Here is a 26,880-nt window from a genome sequence, read left to right on the forward strand (position 1 = left end):
CTATTGGTCACTCTCATACAGAACCTTTGTCAGGTACAGAATTATACTACTATTGGTCACTCTCATACAGAACCTTTGCCAGGTACAGAATTATACTTCTATTGGTCACTCTCATACAGAACCTTTTTCAGGTACAGAATTATACTTCTATTGGTCACTCTCATACAGAACCTTTGTCAGGTACAGAATTATACTGCTATGGGTCACTCTCATACAGAACCTTTGTCAGGTACAGAATTATACTATTATTGGTCACTCTCATACAGAACCTTTGTCAGGTACAGACTTATACTGCTATTGATTGCTCTCAATTAACACATCCCTTTTACTTAACTTGTTTTGTAATGGTGTCATCTTTAACTTTTAAAATCATCAGAAAACTGCTGTCCATTTATAAGATACCTTGTTCTGTGATTGTTTCCAATTTTTTTTTTTTTATAAATTCTGATCCACAAGAGATGTCGAGTCCCTTTGTACCCCAATTAGCTCTTATTAGGTAAACCTCTCTTGTTGAAAGTTTCTACATTGCTACACAGGATGTGTTTGGGTCCCTTGGGTGTCCCGGGAAGGTGTTCTACAAGGCTGAGGACAAGATGAAGATACACTCCCCCGACGCCCACAGACGCCTGCAATCTCGTTGCTCTGACTACTTCTTCAATTATTTCACTATGGGCGTGGTAGGTAATGGAAAGAGTCGGAGATATTTCTGGGATTTGTTTTATTGTACAAAGAAAATGATAATGTATGAAGCATCCCATTTATTCAGTTTCCTATGTTTTGAGAGTGTGCATGAAATATCTTACCGATCCTCACAAGTCTTGCCCAGTTATACTTAGCTTTCTGCTTATTGTAAATAATTGAAGACAGTTATTCATATTATTTTTAAGGATGGATAAAAATCCTGAAAGATGAATTTTCATCTTTTTATTGATTACATAGAAAATGTTCTGTTCCTATTAATATCCCTAGAATCTTTCTAAAAAAATACTGAATTAGAAAGAATGTTTTCTAAAACAATCCTAAGCAGTTTAAATCTAAGTTTGATTTTTCGGTTTGTAGGACATCCTATTTGATGCCACAACTCATACTGTGAAGAAGTTCATCTTACATACAAACTTCCCCGGGCACTACAATTTCAACATGTAAGTTCTTCTATAAAAGCTGTTTGTAGGGTAGAAATGAGGTGAGGTCAAATAATGGAATTATTTTTGTTTGTGATATTGTGTATACCCCAGCCCAGTACTTTCAAAGTAGACAAACTTTGTTGAGTTTTAAAAATCAATTAATATCAAATTTAAATGATTTAATGCTAAAAGGTATAAACTCATAAACATCAAATGATAGAACATCTACCTGTCCATCAATCCACACATTTGTTTCCAGAGATCAACTCAGAATCCAAAAAGACACATCTTTTGGAAATTTGACATAGTGATACTGTAAGGCATATGGTGGAGCCCTTTCTGGCCTGTCAGTGTTCTAGATTTATCTTTGTTTGAAAGCAATATTTAAAGGGTAAGGCATGATAGTCCAAGATCTCTGCCAAAGAACATTATCTGATCTGTCCCTCTTTTATAAACAAACGAATCTGTTTAAACAGGGCAAACCCTTTGGACAGAGAGAAGAAATTGCTCCCAACTGATAACAAATATAAACACTTTTTCACAAAGGCTAGCATATCTCATTGCACATGTTTCAGGTATTACCGCTGTGAGTTTAAGATCCCTGTAGCTGTGGAAATGGTGAAGCCCAAACTGGTCCAGACAGATGATAGCTCTGAAGAGGAGGTGGTCATCACAGCCTACTCTAAGGTACAGTAATAGTTCTATGAGTCGGTCGCTAATTCTTTCCGGTGTATTTTATTTGTATTTCTATATTCAAGATTGCAAAAATCATCAATGCAGTGTACATTGGATTTATTTGTGTTTTCCTGATATGATTGTATCAGTTAACTGAGGTAAGAATTGTGAAAATTAGTTGGAGATTTTGTTCTCATTTTCAAAAACAAAAAGTTATTTAGACTGTAATTGGGTGGTGGTATGTTTATATATAATTAAGTGAAGGAATTGTTTGTTGTAGTGGGACACAGTCCAGGACTACCTAGTGAGGCCTGACCAGCGTCCAGTGATCCTCAACCGGTCATCCTCCACCAATACCAGCAATCCGTTCGGCTCCACCTTCTGTTTTGGGGTACAAGACATGATATATGAGGTAGGATTTTATTCAGATAAAAAAAAGGTTGCTTTAATATTTTTGGCTCACCTGGCCTGAGGGCCAAGTGAGCTTATATGCCATGGTGGGGCGTCCGGCGTCCGTCCGGCGTCAACTTTTTACTTTAAACAACTTCTTCTCAATAACCAAGAGGCTCAGGGTGATGATATTTGGCCATTAGCATGCTGGGAGGAAGGACTGCCAAGTTGTTCAATTGAATGATCTTCGCCTATTTTCAAGGTCACATGGGTCAAATATGTTAAAATCTGAAAACAACTTCTGAACAACCAGTAGGCATAGGATGAAAATTTTATCCAATAACATACTGGCATGAAAGGCTACCAAGTTTGTTAAAATGAATGACCTTGACCTGTATTCAGGGTCACATTTGGTCTAATATGTTTAAAATCTTTAAACAACATATTCTGAATAACCAAAAGGTGCAGAATGATGATTTTAGCCCATAACATGCTGGGATAAAGGGCTACCAAGTTTTTTTTAAATGAACAACCTTGACCTTTATTTAAGGTCACAGGGGTCAAATATGTTCATAATTTTTAAACGACTATTTATGAATAACCATAAGGCCTAGAATGTTGATTTCTGGCCAGTCGCATGCTAGGATAAAGGGCTACCAAGTTTGTTCAAATAAATGACCTTGACTTATATTCAAAGTCACAGGGGTCAAATTTGTTTAAAATCTATAAACGACTGAGATGAAGGGCTATAAAGTTTGTTCAATGTAATGACCTTGTTGGACTTTCAAGGTCACAGGGGTCAAATGTTTTTAAATATTTTAACAGGTTCTTTTGAATGACTTATAGACATTAATACTGATATTTGCATAGCTTTATTTTAGATCACTTTTAAGTTTACAAGTGTGAGATTAATACCTGGTGAGCGTTGCAGGCCCATTGGGCTTCTTGTATTTTGGGTAAGGGAAACATAAATTAGATAAGATTTTGTTGAAGTATGAATGTGCTCTACCTTGTGTGCCTATGACATTTTTGGATTTATACTTTTTGATTTTATCAATTTTAATTCCATTGATCATGTACAGGATTTATTATATAATTGTAGCAAATGTGATGATTTATCTTCCATTTAAGGACAATAATCACTTTAGCCTTAGGGCTTTGTGAATATTGTCTTTTTACAGTAGACAAATTATTGTACTGACTGCATAAAAGTCACTAATTTTAAAATGTTTATTATGTTTATTTAGTTAATTTTTTATGTTAAGAAATGGTACTTAGCGGCATATACACATGTTAAGGGTGTATGCTACCTTACTTTGACAAGTATCTCCTCTCCTTAAGAGGTCTACACAGATAGGAAAAGCTTCTTTTATCAGTGGTTAACAAATATTTAGTAGTTTGATTCTGTTAATTAAGATACCTTACAGGGAGATTACACCTAACCTAAAACAAACAAAATCTAGTATTGTCAACACGGACAAAGGATGTTGAAGATCTCTTTTCTTCTTTAGGTGATGCATAACCAACACATAGCGTCTGTAACAATCTACCAGAGTAAGACGGGGTCGACTCGAGACATTGGCTCCTGATTGGCTAGCGAGGGATTTGACAGAATACCCAAGTCGACCAGTGCAAATGTGTGTGCTAGGCTCAACCAGTGTATTTGTTTACTGGGGTCAGCTGGTGCATTTGTGTTCTGGAGTCACCTTACACATGTGTTTTGGGTTCAGCCAGTAAAATTGAGTGTATATGGGTCAACTTGTGCATTCATGTATCAAGTTTTACATGTATGTTGGTCCAACAATGAATGTGTGTACTCGGGTCAACCAGTTCACGAGTATTGGGGTCATCCTGTGAATGTGTGGCTAGTTCAACCGTAATATAAATGTGACACTTCATTGATGGTATAGTGTTGTGTTAAACAGGGCCTCTTTCGTTTATCGCGATCCAAACGGTTGAACCGGTTAAACCGGAGTTGTTTGTTTATTAAAGAAGGTCGGACCTAGTAGTCGGATGCTGCTTTCAGGCGAGCCTTGACAAAGCCTTACAAGGCCTGCAGAAACATTTGCAGGTTCGCCAGGATTTATACCCGAAAATGTTACTTTCAAAAACAGACAAACCAGTTGTTCTGAGATAACTTAATGCCATGTGATAGGTATTTTCACATAAATCTTCATCAAGGATTTCCAGTATATCACAAGAACAACTTTTCATACACACTGTAAGACATATACACTCATTGAAGCTGGAAGTAGTATCCTTGTCAATAGGTACAGATACATTTAACTGTGAAACTAAGTGTGAGTGACATAACATACTGGATACAATTAGTACGACCACCGTATACGTGTGAACTATTGACTAGAATACCTGTAGGGTACATAAGACACATGAGAACAGGTATATCATAGAACCAACTACAGCATGTGTTCCAATGCCCTAACACTGTCCTAGTTCCTTTTTGCGTTCAGACAGCCAACACATGTCAGACATACTGCCTTTTTATTATTGGACAAAGTTGGACCTAAATTCAGGGTCATAACTTTACTAGAGTATTTCAATTATGTATTTCAATTTGGCTTTTACGCTCCGTAACACAATTTTACTTAGATTCCATCTCCCTTGTCTTGAATTTCTTTATTGTATCATTATTATTGTCATTTTAATTTTGGAAATTAGAAACAGTGCATAAATTCATAATACATTGAAGCTCATTGATATAGAACTCTAAAAAGTAAAAATTACAAAAGCAGTGAGAGAAAAACTGGTTTTCTTCCATGGAACATCAGAGAGCAGAAGTTGTTATCCATTGAATTAGAGCCCTGTACTTATGAAAGTGCTAGCTATGGTCAACAGATATAAATACCTGTAGCTGTAAGTACTGTAACTCTTCAGCTTGTATATACTTTGACTGACAGCCATAGAACAGGGGCCCATTGTTCTTTGAAAATTGTAGTTTCAACCTGGGCAAGAGTAACAACTTTGAACTCTTGTAAATTCTTTTTCTGATAGATTTTTACATTGTTTGATACACCATGACATTCATCTTTAACGTGATGTGGACACGCCAAAAGATAATGTTTAATCCGAGTTTACACAGCGCACGATCAACATTCAAACACATGAACATAATTGTATGTATCGGCACTTTGTACAACTTCCATGTATAAAAGTAATCCAACCATCTACAAGTACTTTATTTATAAATGCTTGCTAATCTGATGTTGGATAATCTAGAAGAATGTCAAGTTATCAGTGTAAAGTTGTGATTCTAGTGAAGTTTGAACCTCGCAAGTTTCATGGAGGCAATAGGCTATCTGTCTGGCTGTCAGTCACTGGCCAATGGGCTCAGTACCTGCAGCTGGATACACCCCCTGTACCTATTGAAGGGCCTTAGCCTTCACAAGCTGTAAGCACCTAACTGCCATTAATGATATTTTTGTCTGTGATTTAAGTTATATGTAATGTAATAACATTCTTTGAAGAGTCATGGACGTAAAAATTCACCGAGAAGCTTGGAATGGACCGTGTAGATGACTCGAGTAGAAATGATGGCCTGTATATGATGTATTGATCAATTTATTTATGTTGCTGCAGTAAATTATGTTAACTATTATACAGGAAAAAATGTCAGTAACAACCTTGTTTATTGTAAATTCTGATTATTTAAAAAGGGTATTTTTACTATATCCAATGGACGGAAAACGAAATTGAGTCGAGTTGGTTATAACTTACAATTTAAACAACTGTATTTTAAACTCTATTTACAATGTACTTCAATTCCTTATTTGGAGCAAAACATATAATTTGTTGTTTTTATATGATCATAGCTTGAATACTGGCCAGCTCATTGAATTAAAATATACATATATAAATTGACTGTAGAGCTATTATGTTCACCATTTTATCTTCATTAAAATTTTATTTATTTATTATTGTACATAAAAGCATTTTTTTTATTCTTTACTGTAAATATTTTATATATTATGAATTCTTCCCGAACAGGGAAGCTATTTGTGTAATACAATGATGTAATGTTTGTCAAAAAATAAGGAGGGAATTTGTGATAAAGTATTGCTCAAACATACATACCGGTATCATAAAATCTGAGCTCCAGCAACCTTCTCTTTTAAAATACAGTATAATTGAGAAACCTGTACAAACTATTAAGCAATGTCTCGCAGGGTACATGTCTGTGTTATTGAATCTGTTTAATTTTAGACAGGGTTCACTGTAAAGCGTGATATCATATATATTGAATATCTGAAGCTAAAGGACCTGTCAGCCTTGTGTGACAGGTGTGACTGTCCATCTCTCTCGATCTCTGAAATGATTTTTTATCATGTGCTACAATACTTGTGTTACCTATTATCATTAAACCACTCCAGCTTTTTTTAAGGCTACACATTTTATTCTTTACTTATCAAGCTGTTATGTGGTTTACAGAGGACCCTTATATAAAAACTCTTACTTCTGTAGGCCATAATGTGCTCATCCAGATCAATGCTTGGTAGGGTTTACTAAATTTAAATAGGGGTAAAAGGGTTAATACCGAGTAGTAATCTGATTCCCAGTAATGAGTATCCTCTGGATTCCAGTAACCTCTGAATTACCTGGAGGTCAGTCCTCTCTGGAATCTTGTAACTTCCAAAGTCCAGTAATCTGAAAAAGTCCCTATTGGTCAGAGTTTAAAGTAACAAGTCCTGTTTCATTTGTCCATAACATCAACATGCATCTGGACAATGAGGTTCCATTGTACGAGTAAATTAATGAGACAACAGGTAAGTAATGCCATGATATAAACTTATAATTCCGTCACAAGACATTTTAATAATACTCCGATATGTATGTATATGTCATCTTGATAACGTAATACATGTACAATCTAAATTGTTAATGTTTCATGAGCGAGCTGTTTAATGCAATAAAGTCAATAATTATGTAAGTGTTGGCTTTTGATTCGTTTTGTCATATTATTTGTATACACCCGTCGATAGACAGGACATACTGTTATCACGTGAGTGTGCGGGTGCGCATGGTTTATGCACAATATCTGATGTAATTTTAAATGGATTAACTTCAAACTTAATTGGAAGGTTTAATTCCCATGAAAGCTCGGATGGATAAACATCATTATCCGACAGTGATTTACGGAGTTATGTCTCTTTAATCATTTTTTTTTAAGCGATTCCCATATTTCAATGATACAAAGAACTGCTCATGAAACGTGTAACGGGCCTATTATGTACTGCTTTGCGGTATTCTTATTCATAGTGTCATGAAATAATACATTTGCTGACTGACAGAGGACAAACCTGTAGTCCCTTGCTGTTGTACCCACGAGGGACAAGGTGTTATCACTGACAGAGGACAAACCTGTAGTCCCCTGCTGTTGTACCCACGAGGGACAAGGTGTTATCACCGACAGAGGACAAACCTGTAGTCCCCTGCTGGTGTACCCACGAGGGACAAGGTGTTATCACTGACAGAGGACAAACCTGTAGTCCCCTGCTGTTGTACCCACGAGGTACAGGGTGTTATCACCGACAGAGGACAAACCTGTAGTCCCCTGCTGTTGTACCCATGAGGGACAAGGTGCATCAACTGCCACTGTCCACACTTGTAGCTGTTCACACTGAACTGGCATTGCACTAATAATGGTTACAAAACTTCAATTCAAAGTGCTATTGCAAATAATTATGGTAAAGGAATACATGCATTTGGGAAACCCCAGCTTGTTGTTAGTTTATGTTACCATTTTAAGCAATCAAATCCAGTTAATAGTGAAATTATATTTCAAGTTTATCAATGTTGTCCCTTCCATTAAAAAAATGCCTCGATTTCATTTCACTTATACAAACATGATTTTACTGCTGCTACATAAACAGTAGCTTAAACAATGCCAATTTACAGTGACCTGTTTTGTCACATCGGGGGGAAAAAACAATTGAAATTCATGAAATATATCACCAGAATGTGACTTCAAATAAATGAAGTTGTAGGATCTTTTAAATACGTACCAGTATATAGATTCAAGCTTCACCTATATTCTCGAGGTAAGAACGTGATTTTAAACTATATGTAACAGAAATGGCAAACATTGTCCCCTAAAACATCAGCTGGTAAGTGGAACAACTGCCCCCTGAATTAATTGGTCTCAACTGTATTCTAATAAACTAGCACTGTTTTCATCGAATTTTACCAACCAATATTTTTCTATTCAGAATTAAGGTGGTGGATTCTCCGCTATGTACATTCTGTAGGGAAGAAAAAGAAACCTATATACATTTATTTTATGAATGTTCAAGGATAATCAAGCTTCGAAAGGAGTTAGAGAAGTGGTTTCTCGATAAAACCATGTTCAATTTTAGTATATCGCCAAAATCGATACTGCTAGGGCTTCATGGTCGCCATAATGGTGTGATTAATATGATGTCGCTGCTGTTTAAGCAATATGTCTATCACTGTAGAATTAAGAAAATTTATGTGTGTTTTGAAGTCTTAAAATCACACATATGTCAATACTATGAGGTAGAAAAGATTGTGTATAAATCAAGAAATGAATACACAAAATTCCTTACAAGGTGGGGAGGATGGCATGCTTTATCCGAAAGGGAGGAACAAAGTAAAATATAAACAAAGTCTTTGTCGGTATGGTAATGAATATTGCACTGATGATGGAAATTGGTCTTGCTGTATGTCTATTCGTCTAAGTGTACTTATCTATAGCAAAAGCTAAGCTAAAAATTAAATTTAATATGGGCGCTGCTAAAAAAACTTGGAAGAAACTAGGTGAACAAATTGCTTCAAAATGAACTTGCATATTTTATTCTGAAACTATTGTGTTTAGATCCAACTAAATCACCGATGAAGGTGGAGGTATGTGAGGGCATGTTAATAAATATGTATATTTAAGAGAGAAAAAATCGGTGCAGAGTGTAATTTCTGATGTTCCCAAATTTAGCAGTGCTCATGTTGAACTCAAGCATGTATATAATCCTATGGGTATTGTAATGTAATGAATTGTTATGTAATGTAATGTTTTGTCTCTGGTCTTAATGTAATTGTTCACATGAAAATCAATAAAAAAATTGAAATATAAAAAAAAAAAAAAAAAAAAAAAAAAAAAAAAAAAAAAAAAAAAAAAAAAAAAAAAAATAGCACTGTTTTAAGAAACAAGAAACCAATATTATGCAAGCAATAAAGTTTTATTTCAAGAGACAATATTTCCAAGTTCCTGGTTCACAGGAATGAAAACAAACATTCTTCTTAGAACTTTGCCATCTATACATAACTCACAAAATCTACACACATTATTAATAACAATGGCCATTCAGTGCCTGGTTTCCATTGAAACTTGTTAACGTTATCATACAAATGTCTCTGACATACGAACACATTGTAGTTGCCTTGGCAAAAATCGTCATGTAGTTTTCACACATAATTTTGAAGAGTATCACTTCAAATTCTCGTAACAAAATCACATGATCCGACTCATGATAATAAGCTGTCTTGTTTGAAAAATAAACTATTGTCTGGAAAAAGTGTATTGTTTCTTCAACACCAATTGAGATCAGTGAATTTCGTTTGTTTCCGCCTCTCTCAGACTCTGTCCTGTTTTGGGCTGCATACACGAACGGGCTACCGACTCAAATAACCTGCAATAAAATGGGAGGATATCAAACATCTATAACATGTTAATATTAATTACAAAGTCTTTACAGTACCCAAGGTTCTTGTATATATTTACATAATACACTATTAAAGCATCGATTTTATTTTCCCCTTTTATTAATCTTGAGTTACTTCTCTGAAATGGCATATACCGGTAAATGTCTTTCATTTTTTCCTTTGTTCAAATATAGTGCACTTTAAAACTGCTAAATTATGTGTTATGTGTCCAATATTTTAATATGAATATGAGGAAATACAATATCCAGTCATTTGACATTTTTGAGTATACTTACTTTTCAATCTCTGGAGCACAGTGTACAAACTCATGATTCCAGAACTTGAACTGTGGGTTTTTGATGAGTTCAATGAAGGTGATAAGTAATCCCCATGGGTGGGGCCTGTTTACAATCAACCTTTCAAGTAGCACCCTGCAAAATCAAAGTTTTCAAAACTATTAAAACCGTATAAAGGAGTTGAAAAGGTCCTTTATCAACATTTATAACATTAAGCTGTTTTAAGAGGTTCCACTAATAGCCAGGGAAAGATGTTTTTCTTATCAAAGATTATTAAAAAGAATCTTAATTTTTCAATACAAGAGGCCCAGAGGGCCGGTATCGCTCACCTGTTTCTTTTGTTACATGAAACTGACATAGGTAACTTCAGACCAAATTTGGTAACTAGAACAAGACATTTTTACATCTCGGAAACAGTTTTTAAACACCCATACACACACATACTTCCCTAATCATATACAGTGACACACTTCACCCTAATAATTGTTGTTTTGAAATTTTAATTTTAAAGCTTTTAACCAACATTGACCTTTGACTCCGGCTAGCACTTAAAGTTGACATTTGACCTCATTACTGTAATAAAGAAAACAATTCACAGCTGGTCTACATAACATACCCAAGTATCATGACTAGACCAAATGGTTCTTAGGATATTGTTGTTTTAATTTTTTTTAACATATTTGACCCCGGTGACCTTGAAAGAAGGTCAAGGTCATTTTAATGAGGACTCTTTATATCACTCCATCCCAGGTAACTCCTGACCAAATATCTTGACCTGGCCTTATGGAACTTGAGAAGAAGATTTATAAGCTTTTAACCCATGTTAACCTTTGACCCCTGACTAGCACTTTAAGTTGACTTTTGAACTCATTACTGTAATTATCAAGACTCTAGTCCAAATATTCAGAAGAAGTTGTTCAAAAGAAAAAGTTGACGGACAACGACAGACGCTGCAGTACAACATAAGTTCATAGAACTGGTGACAAGATGTTTGAGATTTGATCCCTTGAGGATTAATGTCAGATAGTTTGAAATTCTGGTATTTAAATTTGCCTGATAAAAACAGCATTGCTACCTTGTGATTTGTTCCTGTATGGCCTCAGTATTAGCCTCTGCGAACAGGTAGAGTAGCGTACAGCTGAAGTAGTAAGTATGGCTGTTGGGATATCGTAGCTGGTTGGAGATGGACGTCAGGAACAGGTACCGACCTAAAACAAACGGCATAAATGATATCAAGGATCTGCAGTTAACATGTCATAAACCATCTACATAAAATATCTACATGCGAATATTTATATATAATATATAGATTACCGATATATGGTATATAAAGCTTTCAGAACCATGGTCAACCTAAAAATGTCCACACTGCAATCAATTTAAAGAGTCACAGTTTCAAACTTTACAGTACCTGATGTAGCACATAACTTATAAAGACCTATAGAAAACATGAATATGTGTAGCCCAAAACAGACAGAAACACTTAGTTATAGCGATCTTATCAGTTTAAATGTGTATTTGACATGTGCTGTTCAGTTTAGCCTGGTTTCACTGTAAAAGCTTTGTGACATTGATCACACAGAGAGTTTTAGATCTGTACATAAAACAAGACACCCATGTATCAGTGAAGTCTTACCCTCTGTGTCAAGGTCCACACCCAGGTTCTGGAAGATGTCCATGTGAGCCGAGTGAATAATGGTAGACATGCTCGGGGTGAGGCCCTTGCTGTGGATATTTTGGATGGACTGTGTCCCGACATACAGCACTAGTGCGTTCATCAGCGGGATGTTGTACCGCATCCCTGGCTCGTTCAGCTGCCCACAGAAAATATTGAATCAGTACTATACATCTGTATACATCTCTGCTTAACCCTTTCACCCCTATGTTACTTTAGTAGACTCTACCATGCATTGTTATGGATGAGTCCATTATGGTCTACAGTGGTGAAAGGGTAACAGAGACCCTGAATCTCTGTTTGTGGATGTTATAACAATTATTAAAATGAATAATAAACTGGATTGAACTGGATTCCGGCCAACATTAACTTATTACACTATCACCATAAGTAAATCTCGTTGCTCCATATAGTTATGGTTGTAATTAGATTTGACAGCTTCATATAAAGAAAATGATATATGAGAATAGAAACATAAAACATTTACATCTAGAAATCTCCATCCAAGAGAACAAAAAAATAACTATATATCTCTAAACAAGTGCCAGAGATCAGGATGCTTGAGTTACATCATTGGAATGTAATTTAGACAAAGTTTGATAAATCCATATTATCTACAAACATTGACTCTGAATCATATTTCAACCTAATGATGTGCTGATATAAGTCTTGAAGTCGGAGAGAGTCCGCCTCACTTATAACATACCTGTAGATTACTACGAAGCTCAGACAGGAAGGTGACAGGCGACCTTGTCTTCAGGTAGGAGTCCAAGTCCTGTCAAAAGTAAACATTGTTTGAGAATAATTTGTTTACAGTCAACTATACAATAAAACTGCTAAAAACACAGATCATATTTACTTTCAAGGTCAACTTATGGGTATGTGAACTAACAACTTGATGGCTAGTGATAACATTTGTTACAGTGTACTGTTTGAAACACTTCCTCTATTAGAAGAAGTATCTCTACAGTAAAATTAAAATAAAATAATAATAATATGCTTATTATGAAGTTATACTCATTATCAATTATTTTTTGTGTATGGTGGAGTGAAATTGTCTTGCATACATCAGACTCTAAAGTGACATTTGTTAAACAAATCAATGTCATATATTCCTTTGCATTTATCATAATGTGTGTTATGATACATTAATAACTAGTTAAATTAATAGAAAATTCAGTCTAAATTACTCTACCTTCTTAAAGGAGGCTGGCTCAATCATCTTGGCAAAGTTGGTAAGTATGCGGGGTGGATGTGCGATGTCAGCCAACATGTCCACCTTGAGATTTGGTGTGAATGGGTCAGGTAATCGCATGTTGCGCGGGAATGCGCTCAGAATGAGATTGCGCATCTGAATACAGTTTGGTGGGATGACATCACAGAAGGCATAATGGTAATCACACAGGAACTCGGGGAAGTCATGGAGCAGCACTAACAGGACCCGTAATGTACCCTGTAAACAAGACCAAGTCATTTCAATATTTGGGTCAGAGGAAGAATATCTACCATGAAACCAGACAGCATCTGATATTGCTTCACAAAAATGAACAATTATTAAACATACCGGTAATTTCTGTAAAGCTTTGAAAAACTAACTTATTTTAAGTATATCTCCAGTATATCCTAATTTGTCCTGCTACATTGTATTTACAAATATGTTATTGTTAAATTTGTATCTTATCTTATTGTGCCAATCCTAATGTCATAGTTATTTCTACCCAATTCTTGGGTAAGAGGTAGAAATAGAGTCAAACATAACAAAGAAATGGGTATTAAATATGGAGTTCTACTCTTGGGTGTGTAATTTGGCTCTGACAGAATCAAGGTTCTGAGCTAGTTTCTTTATCCCCCATATCAACATATATAAGAGATCATTAATGTTGTGAGTTGGAACCTGTAAGACTTGGGCTACTTATTATAACAGGACAAAAAGATTATAAGTAGCTAAGTATTTTATTTATATCTATATTTTGACATGTTCCATCAATATATTAAATACACTTATGGCTCTCAACATGTTTTCCTAAAACCACAGATCTCAAAATAGGATTACTGTGTTTTTCCAGAGACCTAGGTCTATGGTTTTTCACAGTTGGAGCTTTGGATAACACTCAACAAACACTGTTCTTGTAAATGAACTTTAATTACCTTGTACAGGAGTTGAGTTGGCTTTGTCAGCTCAGCATTGCGTAAGAACGGGGTCAAGAACTTGAACAAATCGAGCAGCAACTGTGCATACATTCCCCAGCCCTTCAATATCAACAGAGTAAACAAACTTCTTCAAATACACAAAAATCAGGTCACTCTAATAATCCATTCCAATAATCATTTAACACAAATATATATGAATAGATGTTAATGGAATTTAAATCGACACTTTTTTTTTTTTATCAAATATGTAGTACTGTTTAAAAGTTTGGTTTTTAGGGACAGTCATCCAACTGTTTCACAATACATACAGATCTATGAGGCTCCTTTACCCAGAGGAAGGGAAACAACTCCATTACAGAAATGTAAAGAAAAATTCTGTTTTTGTGTAAGTGTTGTTCTTATAAGATAACAAGATTGAACTTGATCACCAGCAGTGGGAACCCTACACTTGTAACTACCTTTTGTTGGGGTGTTAGGGCCAGCAGTCGCCCAATAAACACTCGGTGTGAGAGAAGCTCCAGCCAGGCATAGGCAAACCCAGGAGCCTTGGCTGGCCTTAGCACATGGAATGTGTTGCTGTAAGACAAAACAATACATCTCATTGAAATTAGTAAAAATTTGTGCTTTAACAGTATTTTATTAAATTTAATGAAGTCATCCATTTCAAGAAAAAGAGGCCTAACAGTTCTAAAATTAGTAAAGTGATGAGACTGTTAAATTTTCTATGACTTTACAAGACAATTCCCACTTGTAATTGGTCACAAATTGGTGCATATTGGCAAATGTCAAATAAATCCTACCAATCTATTTTGGAAATCTAGGTGAAAGACTATATAAAACTCGCTGCAGCAATTAAAAGCCTATCAAATATTCATCACTATGTGTTACACGCACCAGAATGCAGTGAGCACTTGGAAATTAATGTTCTCAAGGATGTGTTCTGGAGCATTTAGCTCAATAAAGAGCATGATGAAGATGCGATGATAGGGCAGCTGCTGGAACTCGGATTGGCGGACAGCGTGGTCCTGCAGTAGTACTCCAGCCACGATACCCAACACCTGCAGCGTACAAAACTTACAGTAAGCTATGGAACAGGTCAAATAAACTATAGGTACGGAGACCACACTTGTTGCGTAAAGATGGTGTGTTTTTAAGACAGGTTATCTCATACCAGGTTTTACTTGTGTCTGTGTGATTTATTTAAAAAAACTTCTGTACATTTCCCAGTCTCATTTTGGAAGTAAACGTACAAGATGGACCAGGAGAATATTTTGTAGAACATATATAGAATCATACAAGAATTTCTATTACATTTGAGATTTATGATACACGTCTTCAGAATTTTTCATTTTAACTTGCCATATGAAACAGAAATAAAGTTGAGACCTTTTTAAGCACATGATAAAGATTTTCAAAACCACTTTTTGTATAAAGGCTCACCTTGTTGAGAAGGTTGATCTTGGTGACCGTGTTAGCAGTGTCACCCGAGTGTTTGATGAGGAGGGCAATGAGTCTAACAAAAGCGTCGAGTGTGTGAAAGCACTTGGCACGGACTAGAGCAGGGTTCTGTGATTGTTCACCGAGAGCGCGATAACACAGGTCCACACACATCTCCGTACAAAGACGGAAGAATCGTGTGATGAGATCATCAGTCTTCAGAATTCCCTGCTGGTGCATCTTAAACATCAATTGTCATACTTTGTTATTATAAAGTAACTATTGATCAATAATAAGGATACATGTGCTTACAGAAAACTGACCCAAATATTTTAGTACTGTTCAGATATGTATAATTGGAATTTTTTAAAACAAAATTGGGCTTTTCAATTTTTTTTCCAGTTTTTTAGTTTAAAATATTCCTGTGTTTTTATTCATGAATTCAGTGGTTTTGGTTCTGTAAGAACTGACTTTGATTTTAAGAAGGAAAGTGAGTACTTCTGGTATAACTATTTTTTTAATTAAAAATACTAACTTATTTATGAAATAACATACAAATTTATAACAAAATTTATCACTTTTCCATTTTTATATACTTAATCATGACAATTTTGCAGAGAAAGAAGTTCTTGTATTAATAATCAGTCTTTCTATTCAACTGTATAAATCAGTAAAAAAGTCAACCTCCACTTCCACCTAAAGAACACTCCTACTGACCTGTTGCACAAAAGCAGTGAAAGCCTTAGTACTGTCCCGACCAGCAGCAGGTGAGTGATACATATTGACCCATTCTCGCAGTAGGAACTCAGTCTTTTCATGGAGCCCTGGAGGGTCGTCTAGTTCCCGTGCCTGGGATATCCCAGACTGCATCATGGAAGTGGGGCCTCCTATGGCACGTTCTAACAGACCAAAATCCACTGGGGGGTGTAGACCTTCTAGCATCTGGGAAAGTCTGCAGACAAAAACATTGGTCCATTTACAACTTATAGATACAGTCTACTTAAAATCTTATACCTCTGACTTGTTTTAGAGTTAGGATATATTATCTAGTTAGGCTAACCTCTAGAAAATTTGGTATATGTATATATGCTAGTTTGCATTACTTCTACATAGAACAAAGTTGATTCACACACACACACTCAAATATATGACACATTATGAAATCAAGTACATGCGTGAAAAACTAATATTATTCCTGATTTACTGTTATTGATTTCCAAAAAAACAAAAACTTTGCATTTTGATTGCTGTTTATTATGTCGTTCCACTTCAGATCTAAATGCAAAACCTGAACTGTTTCAACTTGGAAATGCAAAACAAACTATGTAATACTTCAGAACCACCTGAGTGTTATCAATGCTGTATGTTAGTGTGTACCTTTTAATGCATGTACCTTTTAATGCATTGTTTACCAAGTACAGATTACAATTCATACATAGGTTTCTGAGCATGAACTGTTTTGATAAATGAGATACCTAGGTACATATAAACGGTTACCACAACATCTTCAATGCAATGTCTTTGACAATACATCTGTATTGAAATGCATGTAAGAAAACCGAACCTTCCAAACATTCAAAGCCTCCAGGAGTTGATTTTCATGAAATACGAATTTTTACTTACCCCTCAGGAGGCCTCTGGTTACGTGTGTTCACCTGTGTCAGGGCCTCAATGGTGTTGGCAAAGTCCACCTATAATTATTAAGTAAGTGACTGACAAAACCCCGACAAGCTCCTACTGTCAAAATAATTTCTACACTCAAAGTTTCTTATAAACTTAAAACTGTGTCAAAATCTATCCATCAATCTTTACCTGGTTCAAAACAAGTGGTGTAGGAGGGGTGGAAAGGAAAATTATATACTCAAGTACTGCATGTCCAATAGTGCAATATATTTTTAAGACTTGATAATCCATCAATGGAGGCTCATTAATGCCCAAACAAGGAACAAGGGTTCAATCCTATACTTTTCCCTCCCCTATTTTTACTATTACTAGACTCAATTAAGTGTATGAGGTTATTGTGCGAGTTGATTGTGTCAGTTTATTCTATCCTTGAACTACACTTTTTTGTAATGTGAACAATAATTCACTCTCTATGACGGGACTGTTGGCCCTTACCTCTGTGACGGGACTGTTAGCCCTTACCTCTGTGACGGTACTGTTGGCCCTTACCTCTGTGACGGGACTGTTGGCCTTATCGTCTACACAGTAGCGCTGCACCAGTTGCATGGTGAACATCACTCCCACGTAGTTGAGTCCGTTTTCCATGAGTTGGACCAGGTACAGGTCGTACTGCTGCATGCTGACCAGTCCTGAACGTATCAGACAGTCTACAGCGTCCGCGTTGTATTTGTTGTCTCCTCCGACCTCAATCAAACACCTGTACAGGTACAAACACCAGCATTATCGATTTGGACCACTTCACGGTTATATAACAATATTTTTCAATTTCTTATATATAGGATCTAAAACGAGTTTTCATTTCATATGTGATTTTAGGAAACGAGTCTTGGGATTTATTTTTATTTTTGCGAGCCTTGAAATTTAAACTTCCAGACGAGTTTAATAAAAGCTCATATGAAATGAAAACAAATTGAAGATACTTTTTATCATATAACTCAGAAAACTTACATTTTGACAGGTTTTAAAGCCAAAATGTAAGTAAGGCTTAATAAAACGGAGACAGCCATTTTATTGCGCCATTCACATGTCCTTATTATGACATCACAATCGATTTATGACTGGCACAGCCAATGAAAAACGATCCAGGGTATATAACACTAGTGACCTATGTAAAAATATTACAAGGGCGAATTCACTGGATATTAAACAGGCCGATTATGTGATAAATCTTAATAATATACCTATGACCATGTTAACAGGTTAAAGGTTAATTTGAGCTTATACAAGCTTTATAAAAGAATAGACATCAGAAAGGTGTGAATGGGTATGTGTGGTTATTTCAATACATGTACAATTTGATGTTAACATATGTATTCTGTTGTGACTCTTTAACATATTTGAATTGAATTGGAATTTTCACAAATATTCACTTTAGATATCACTCATTAAAACTGCCTACCTTCACCATCCCCTTCATCATAATACTGATGACAGAATATATAGTGCTGACAAACCAGTAGATCAAACATACACAGAAAATACAAAAGGATTCTTTCTTGTTCAGTTCAGGAGACATTTGAAAGTTATAGTACTCGATAGGTTTTTGGACGTGTTTGTTGTATATGCAACTCACAGATGAATATGAACAATTTTGCTTAAATCTATATCAGAAACTATGCCAGTTGACTGTTTTTCTGGTGTCTGGAATTTTACATCTTTGCAACAGCTACGTTCATATGATCATGGTTTCCACTTTTGAAAGGGCCATTCAATGGTAATTGAATGTGAAGCAACAGCGATATCAATTTGATGACAAGAATGCTATCTCACCTGGTAACCTGTTTGTTGGTCCACTGGGGTCCATAGGCCCTCTGGTCCTGTAAACTCTTCAGCACCATCAGGTTGCAGTCCCTGAAGCGCACCAGTAGGTCTTGGTCGGTAGACAGCTGGGAGAATGTGTAGTGATCCAGTAGACCTTCAACCGCCTACAGCACAGATACAGCCATAGAATAATATACAGGTAATATGGAGATGGATTTCTTTCTGTCATATAGTAATGGAGGGCCATTGACTCCAGGAAGGCAATGGAAGGATAACAACTTACTTTTAGTTGATTGGCAATGGAGGGGAGGTAACTGTTTGTAGTTGGTGGTACTTTTTATGCAGACAGGAATAAGGCTACAATTTCCTGCTTAATTGTCGTGGCAGAAATGGAAGAGATGTCATTTGGTGTCAGAGAAGTTGTTGGGTGATCAAGGGGAGATAGCTTGCCTACCGTGGGATGTCCCTCTCAATTGTTGTTGGACAATGAAAGGTAGGTAGCTTCCTACTCCAACAATGTTAGAGGTTTTACACGGCGAAAAACTTTTGACAGGCGCCGCGTAACCTCTAACTGCCCTTAGCTGATTTTCCCGATGCTGACGATCACATTTTCAAAGTTCGGATTAAGAAAGAGCATATCGTGTTTACATACATTTAAATGGTCAAAAGGGTCCAATAAATATTCCTTTCCATAAATCCATGATTATATGAGAAAAATTGCGTGTCAAAGACATAAATAATGAGTTTTTCCTCATTCGAAGCGAAGCAGACAGCATTTGCCATGGTTTTTCCCGTTAATACAAAAATGGATTACATGTTATGTTTCACAAGCGGAATACAAACAAACTCCGTATCATTTCGTTCCGTTTGAAATCCCCCCTGCTATTTTGTATTAATCCAGAAGCCATGTTTTAAATGTAGGTCAGAGATGTGCTACAACGACATGGACATGTATTTTGAGTGTTCTATTCCGTAATATACTATATATTTGTGTCTGTGACATACATATGAGATCTATATTATATAAACCGTGAGTAGACATCGTTGTCATGAACTGTTAACCACTTAAGTGAGTTTTTCAAGCCGATTTTGTTCCGCCCGGATTTCGGGCGGAAACTGCATCAAAGAATTAGTGCTTCGGAAATGAGAGGTCGCAGTCGGCAAAATCATATCCGATTGAAAAAAGGCCGACCAGCGGCCTCTCATGTTATGGGAGGAGGTAGCTTCCCTACAGCAGGACAGTGATAAAGTGATAACCTCTCACTTGTTGTGGTCCAATGGAAGGGAGATAACCACTTTTCTGTATGACAGTAAGAGGGGCAATGAGAGGGAGATACCTTACCTTCTGAAGAAGAGCAATGGAGGTGACAACCTCTCGGTTGTTGCGGGCTAGGAGGACAGCCTCCAGCAGACTGTGGAGTTGGACCACCAGCGGGTTACTGGTGGGGATTCCCATCAAGTGCTGCATATACTGTTCCATATCACGCCTGATACGGTCTAGGATCTGGGTCAGGTCATCAATAGAATAGGTCTAGAACACAAGGTTTTTCCTTTTATTACCGCATGCCTAGTGAATTTCATACTTTATAACTTTAGAATAATTATTGTTAGTGATAAGGTCTTCCCAAGATGAATTTTCCTCACACATCTATTTTTGCCTCAAACAACTGAGCTATTCAGAACAAGAGATCCCAGAGGGAACTTTGCACCCACCATTGTACCATCTTCATTAGTTCTTTGTCAGTTTGATCATTTCTCTTCTTTTCTCTTATCTGTTTGATCGAGTCATGTTAACAGTAAAATGCACCTTGAGGTTACTTTTGATCTAAACTTAATACTGCTGTGAATAAAAGACAACCTACAAAGTGAGTTTGTCATTTCACATATTTACTAGGACAGTACTTAATGTGAAAGAAATAGAATAGATCATTGCAATATGAAAAAGATCTGTTTAGTTCTTCCTTTAGGCCAAATAAAATTAATTACTTGGTTCTCAGGCCATTTTTTTCCAAAATATATGCGGCAGGGCGGTAATTTTTTTTCTCCATTTAACATGGCAAAAACAAGACGAGGGCGATTTTTTTTTTTATTGTGTAGTTTGTACAACGTTCATTGTGGACATTACCTTGTCTTTCTATAGTTGTGTAGAGACCCGTCATAGAGCAAGCCTCCGAAAATCCCCCCACGATGTTCCAGACGAGAATCACGAACCCCCCATTCCTTATTTGTACCGAAATGAGCGCCATTTGTACACAAGACTAATAAGTCATAATCATTTTAACGCTTGCCTGTATCTCAATCCTTACCTTTATTCAAACGTTTTCGGGACTTGGGTGACTTAACGAGTAAAAACGACATGCGGACCAATTTTACGGATTTTTTTTAAAGATGGCGGCAATGCGCACGGTGCAATGAAATGCGCGCCGGCCTGAGAACCAAGTATTCTTTTTTTTTGGCCTTAGCCATTTTGTTTTTATGATCAGTCTCAAAATATAACATGCACGAGGGATCAAGGGGAACCTAGATATAAAATTTGAGAAAGATCCCTCTGGTACTTCCTGAGAAATAGCGATAACAAGAATTGTTTAAGGACGGATGACGGACAAACGGACAACAGACCAGAGACGCAGAGCAGTTTGAATAGCCCACCATTAGATGATGGTGGGTTAAATTACTTTAAAGAATGGAATAGATTCATTGAAAATTTAACCTACTAATTTTCCAATTTGTAACATCATTTTTGACTCAATATTTGTGCAGGAAGAATCAAAATCCCTGCTGTTGTCTAGTCATTTGTCACAAACCTGGTAACAACAAAAAAACGGTTTTTTTATTTAAATATATTTTGGAGAAAGTCAGGTTTTTAGGACATGAAATGATGATTTAGCACTATGTTAGCAGGAATGGCCCTAGAACTTACTGGTACTGGCTTTGGTACACCAGGAGGCAGTGATGGGTCGTTGGTAGGCTGAAAACCCGGGATGTTATGGGCGAATTCCTCATATACAGCGATCTGTCCAGCAGTCACCCCACCAACCTACATACAACATCAGTACATGATAATCAGTCAACAAATCAAGTAAAGCTATACATGTTGGGAACCAATTATAAAGCATTTTGATTGATCGCATTTGTCGATTACATGTGTTTATCATTTTTAATTACCAAATAATTCAAATCGCTCCTTTAATGTAAAACATATTCCATTCTAACACAAAAAAGTTATTAGGATTTAAACTGATTTGATATTACTTCAGCTATGCAAGCTTTGCTTCAATGTATTTCATTACAATTCATTGACTCAAAGTTGACACCGCCACTGACCTTGAGTCGGATTTGCTCCGGCATGCGTTCAGCCTGGTATGTCAGTATGACTGGGTCACAGTATCTTCGTCCTTCTGACCTTGCATGTTTGCGGAGATCAAACTCAGTAGCTAGTCGCTTGTCTATTTCGGGTATTGCCTTTTCCACAGCTGTTTTCTGTATAAACACACAGGCCAGTTCTGTGTTTTCCTGGGCCACAAGCTGGGCAGCTTGTTCGATCATCTCCTTCTGTGCCTGTGTAGCACCCTGTAAATACACCAAGTCCCTTAGATCTGGGGAAATTTCTGTTTTCACATCAATTTTTGAGTGTGTACATGCTGTTGTTCCCCTCCAAATTATTATTTTTATGAACAAGTCATATCGAAGCTGAGATGCAGGAATTTCGACAATGACTTACCTCATTCACTCTGAGCGTGGTCATAAAAGCACTCTTGAGGTTGTTGTTGATGCTGAGGTAGAGGGGTTCCCGGGATGTGATCAGGGCCAGACCAGCTGTCATGTTGCGTACCATGTGGTGGGCTGCTGCTCGCATCCGGTTCTCCTCGGGATCAAGGGCAAAGTCCTTACAACACAAATCATTTCACAATGGAATTTCCTTTATAGAGCTTAAACAATTAATTTCAGATATGGTACAGCATATAACATTTGTTGATCTAAAAAACTTTGCTTGTACTGCTATAAAGTATACATATATATGTTACAATAATATTTCCGGTCCCACTGAAAACATGAATGTAAATTAAGAGGATGTGAATGAACTTTTAATACAGCAGAATATGAGTTATATTATAGTTTTTCTGAACATGATCAATCTTTTGAGATGAGAACAGTGATATGAGAATCAACAGTCGTACCTTCTTGATGATCTGTTCACAGGTCTGCAGTGTGATTTTTATGGTACGCTCTACCACAGGGGGCAGGAGTTCCTGGATAGACTTCTCCAAGGCTATCTTCACTAGCTGCTTAAGGTTCGGGTTTCCTTGAAACAGTGGAATCTGAAAGATAAATAAAACATGTCGTATTCCGTGAGACCTGCTGTACAAAGGGTTAGATATGTGGTGGGGTAAATTTTAATATTTTCACTGTAATGTGAATCCAGAGTTCAACACAGATGTGACCATTTCAACAGAGACGGACACGATTTCTTTTTTTTCTGTATCCTGGCAGATACTTTTGATGTCTTCTCATATTAATTTTGAGTCCTGTTTGTGTTCTTGTGTGTTAATGCTGTGGAAATCTTTCTATGAAGTTCTATGTGAAAATATTTACCCGGCAGTTTTTGAGCCTACTGCCTACTTTGTAACTGGGCAACTTTCCTCTTGTCTACTTAATGAGTTCATTAACAGACCAATAATTATTACTGTTACACCATTTTCTGAGTAAATTTCAGCCGAAACAACTCTTCTATACAATCTGTATTCAAAGACATCAAAACCAATGAATACAAATGAATGCAAGTAAAAACAAATTCAATACCTGGTCACTTGTCACAATGTGAGATCCAATACTGTTGAGATTTGCAGTCACAACTTCATCAAATGCAAACTGTGGCCTGGGTGGCATGTTGGGCGTTGTTGTGGTGACGGTAGAGGCGACAGATGTAGTGGAAACTGGGGGAGTGGGGACTGGGGCCGTGAGCTGGACCAAGGGCTGCTCAGGCTGTGGTATTGGCATGGGTGGTGGCGGCATACTCTTAACCATGTTGGAGAGCTGGGGCTCAGTGGTAGATATTCGTGATGTGTCCTTCAGGTACGTACTTGGGTTCAGCTCCTGGGGAGAGAATAAAGAAAATCAGTCATGTTTTATTTCAAAGATATTTTGTTGATTATGATTACATTGATAGCTGCCTTACATCTTATACCTTTACCTTTCACCACTGTAGACCATAATGGACTCATACATATAAATGCATGGTAGAGTCTACTAAAGTTACATAGGGGTGAAAGGGTGAATGACACCTTGCAGTTCTTATTTTGTTACTTTATCATTCATAAAAACGTTTTACAGGCTACACAGCTTATCACACAAAAATGTCCCGCTGTGAAGAGTTAAATTAACACTGTGAATATGGATCTTCTAACTGAAAGGCCAATATTCTACTGATGTTGACATTGTACAGTAATATACTTTTTTTTACCACAAATTAAGGACACGAGAAACATCACTCACATTAAGATCCAGTGTCAATGTTTTACAAAGCACTTCTATCTCAAATTTGAGGTTCAACTTCAGATCTGGCTCCTGGTGAAGTTCTGCTAAAACATTCATTATTCCAATCGTCCATGGATTTGGAGGGCGGAACACCTAACAACAAAGAGAAATATAACCTTTGTGTACTATTACTTTTACCCCTTATTCAGATAAAGGTTTTTCAAACATTTTTACCAAAATCAGCATGATCGTATCTTATTTATTATACCACAAACCAGGTATTTCACTTACAGCATTTTTTTTTATTAGAGTTAGGCATACATATTAGATCTTCTGAAACAATGACAACTTAAAATCACAGATGATGTTTTAAATGCTTTTCTCTTTTAGCCAAGAAATTATCTAACTTCCTGTCTTTAGATGAAGCGGTAGATGTCAAAATGTTTTCAGCATATCTTGTGTACCCAAGCTAACTATTGCAGAGAAGCAAACTTTTACAGGTATGAATGGTTACATATTTGCATTTCGAACCAATTAGCAAGATTTTACACAATGGACACAGATATAAACAATTTTTCTTTCTTTCTAAAACTACAAAACATGCATAAGGTAATAGATTTTTTTAAACATTTAGTGCATGCATTTAAGTCACAAATTTTCAATTCCTCACATGTATACGTTATGAATCAAAATGTCATGGTTCTTTTCCCACAACTATGGTTTACGTTACCTTGCTTTTGGCACACGACTCAAGCACCTTGGCTGTGAAAGGGACAACATACAATAGTTCTCTAGCTCCCTTGTGATAAGCCTCGTACAGCAGGGCCTTCAGATCTATGTCCTGTAACACAAGTCAACCTTCAGTCTGATATATAAACACATTTTATACATAAAGAACAGTAAAACTTCAGTGTAGGACACAAACCAATTTAACATTCAAAAGACTAGTAAACCTAGTCTTGGACATATACCAATTTTACACTCGGAGATAGGTAAACATGTCCTTTCATGTTAACACAAGTAAATAATCAACCATCCAACTAAGAACAGATGATACATCACTCTTTCTTTAGATTGAACTTGAACCTTACTTTGTAAAAGGTTCTACGAGAGTAGGCCAGAAACTTCAACAATTTCATATTGATTAATCAGATTAAATCATGTCCATTTTTGTTGATTATATTACATCAACTGGAAAACACTAATATTGATACTTACAATCTGCAAAATAGGTTTGTTTTTGGCCAGCGTCAACATGCCGAGCCAATGACCGAGGTTCTTGAGCAGAGTTCTGTCTGAGAAGTTGGCATCCCCTTTGTCACTTCGCAGCAAAACCTGGAATGCAAATGAAGTCATGAATATCCTTTCAAGCATACATAAACCAGAACTAAAGCAGGAAGTTGCAGAAAAGGAAAAGATGGATATCTCAAAACACTTATTAAGTAGATCAATGTCTCCAGCTGTCTGAAGTTTCAACTCCAGCTTGCATTAAACTTGATGAGAGGATAAATACAAGACCTACCTTGATGTTCCTAAAGGTCTCCCTTATGACCATATGAGCAATGTCGGGGATCTGCAGGGCATCTAGGAAGTTTGCGTACAGGGTGTGGAAGTTGGGCTCAATGCTGGCCCTCTTCATCACCAGGTATTGGGCAGACCAACAATAGTAGTCTTCAGTAATCTCCTTCCTCAACTCCTCCGCCTGTAAACAGTTCCTTACCAGTTAACTTAACTCACTTAAGGTGATCATCTTAACTGTTTTAAGTGGACTATGGAACAAGTACAAACCAGGACATTGTTTCACAATTTAATTTTCACACATATAGGGTCAAATGTTTTTAAAGTCTGTCAGACAATCAGTCAGCAAAAGCTTAAAAGAAAGACAAAAATCAACAATGTGAAAATATCTCTGAAACATGCTAGAGCAAAAATTAGTGGGGCAAAATTTTAGTGTACAGTCTATCCCCTTTATAAAGTAGAAACATTTATTTCAACATTAAACGAGTATTTTTGTTGAGCTTATAGTCAAATACAACTGAACATACGCTTCTAGTAACAGTTTGAGAGATGATCAGTGTTTGTAACAATAACACATTTCATTGCATGAACTGCATACAATACACACACAAGAAGCAGATAACCCATCATGTGTTTCAAATTGACACTGCTACTTTTGATGGTGCCAGGATTAGTTCTGACTTACCTTCTGGACCATGTTGGCCAAAGACAGATTGTTGAAGATGAAGAAGACTTTGTCCTGAACTGACTCTGGCGGTATAGAGGATTCCTCATTACCCTGACCCGCTAGGAGGGTGTCGATGTTTGTAGCACTTGCGATGGACGGCTGTACAACAATAAATATACATTTGATGTAGCGACCTATCTGGAGACATATTTTGTTCCTTTTTTCCCCTCAGTGCTTCTAATAGCATCTTTTTTGCCGAGATAAATTATCACTTGAGTAAAGCAGCTTTTTTCATGTTTAAGCTTGAGTGTGATACAACTTGTCACTTATTTATGCGAAACAGAACAAGAATAGTAA

General features: G+C 36.5%; 2 protein-coding genes across 5 annotated transcripts in view; one reads left to right on the plus strand and one right to left on the minus strand.

The window, feature by feature from the left end:
* Window positions 1–7,129, plus strand: part of LOC110450787 (UPF0183 protein C16orf70 homolog) — a 42,795-nt gene extending 35,666 nt beyond the window's left edge. The window contains exons 10-14 of the mRNA XM_021498493.1: window positions 537–677; window positions 1,060–1,142; window positions 1,700–1,811; window positions 2,080–2,211; window positions 3,701–7,129. Of these exons, the coding sequence (XP_021354168.1) occupies window positions 537–677; window positions 1,060–1,142; window positions 1,700–1,811; window positions 2,080–2,211; window positions 3,701–3,778 (546 nt within the window). The 3' untranslated portion in view covers window positions 3,779–7,129. The remainder of the gene's footprint in view (window positions 1–536; window positions 678–1,059; window positions 1,143–1,699; window positions 1,812–2,079; window positions 2,212–3,700) is intronic.
* A 2,249-nt stretch (window positions 7,130–9,378) lies between these two features.
* The window catches only part of LOC110450788 (CCR4-NOT transcription complex subunit 1-like), a 35,344-nt gene continuing 17,842 nt past the window's right edge, over window positions 9,379–26,880 (minus strand). For all 4 annotated transcript variants that reach the window (XM_021498497.1, XM_021498495.1, XM_021498496.1 and 1 more), the window contains exons 25-49: window positions 26,542–26,682; window positions 25,861–26,040; window positions 25,557–25,673; window positions 25,069–25,179; window positions 24,357–24,491; window positions 23,664–23,957; window positions 23,042–23,182; window positions 22,585–22,749; window positions 22,188–22,433; window positions 21,784–21,900; window positions 20,206–20,394; window positions 18,873–19,027; window positions 17,592–17,799; window positions 17,043–17,110; window positions 16,137–16,371; window positions 15,423–15,659; window positions 14,877–15,040; window positions 14,441–14,558; window positions 13,980–14,081; window positions 13,027–13,284; window positions 12,538–12,606; window positions 11,793–11,970; window positions 11,232–11,364; window positions 10,157–10,291; window positions 9,379–9,847 (exon numbers count right to left, since the gene is read on the minus strand). In XM_021498497.1, the coding sequence (XP_021354172.1) occupies window positions 9,763–9,847; window positions 10,157–10,291; window positions 11,232–11,364; window positions 11,793–11,970; window positions 12,538–12,606; window positions 13,027–13,284; window positions 13,980–14,081; window positions 14,441–14,558; window positions 14,877–15,040; window positions 15,423–15,659; window positions 16,137–16,371; window positions 17,043–17,110; window positions 17,592–17,799; window positions 18,873–19,027; window positions 20,206–20,394; window positions 21,784–21,900; window positions 22,188–22,433; window positions 22,585–22,749; window positions 23,042–23,182; window positions 23,664–23,957; window positions 24,357–24,491; window positions 25,069–25,179; window positions 25,557–25,673; window positions 25,861–26,040; window positions 26,542–26,682 (3,981 nt within the window). In that variant the 3' untranslated portion in view covers window positions 9,379–9,762. The remainder of the gene's footprint in view (window positions 9,848–10,156; window positions 10,292–11,231; window positions 11,365–11,792; window positions 11,971–12,537; window positions 12,607–13,026; window positions 13,285–13,979; window positions 14,082–14,440; window positions 14,559–14,876; window positions 15,041–15,422; window positions 15,660–16,136; window positions 16,372–17,042; window positions 17,111–17,591; window positions 17,800–18,872; window positions 19,028–20,205; window positions 20,395–21,783; window positions 21,901–22,187; window positions 22,434–22,584; window positions 22,750–23,041; window positions 23,183–23,663; window positions 23,958–24,356; window positions 24,492–25,068; window positions 25,180–25,556; window positions 25,674–25,860; window positions 26,041–26,541; window positions 26,683–26,880) is intronic.

This window comes from Mizuhopecten yessoensis, unplaced genomic scaffold (assembly GCF_002113885.1).
Source record: "Mizuhopecten yessoensis strain PY_sf001 unplaced genomic scaffold, ASM211388v2 scaffold5519, whole genome shotgun sequence".
NCBI lineage: Eukaryota > Metazoa > Mollusca > Bivalvia > Pectinida > Pectinidae > Mizuhopecten > Mizuhopecten yessoensis.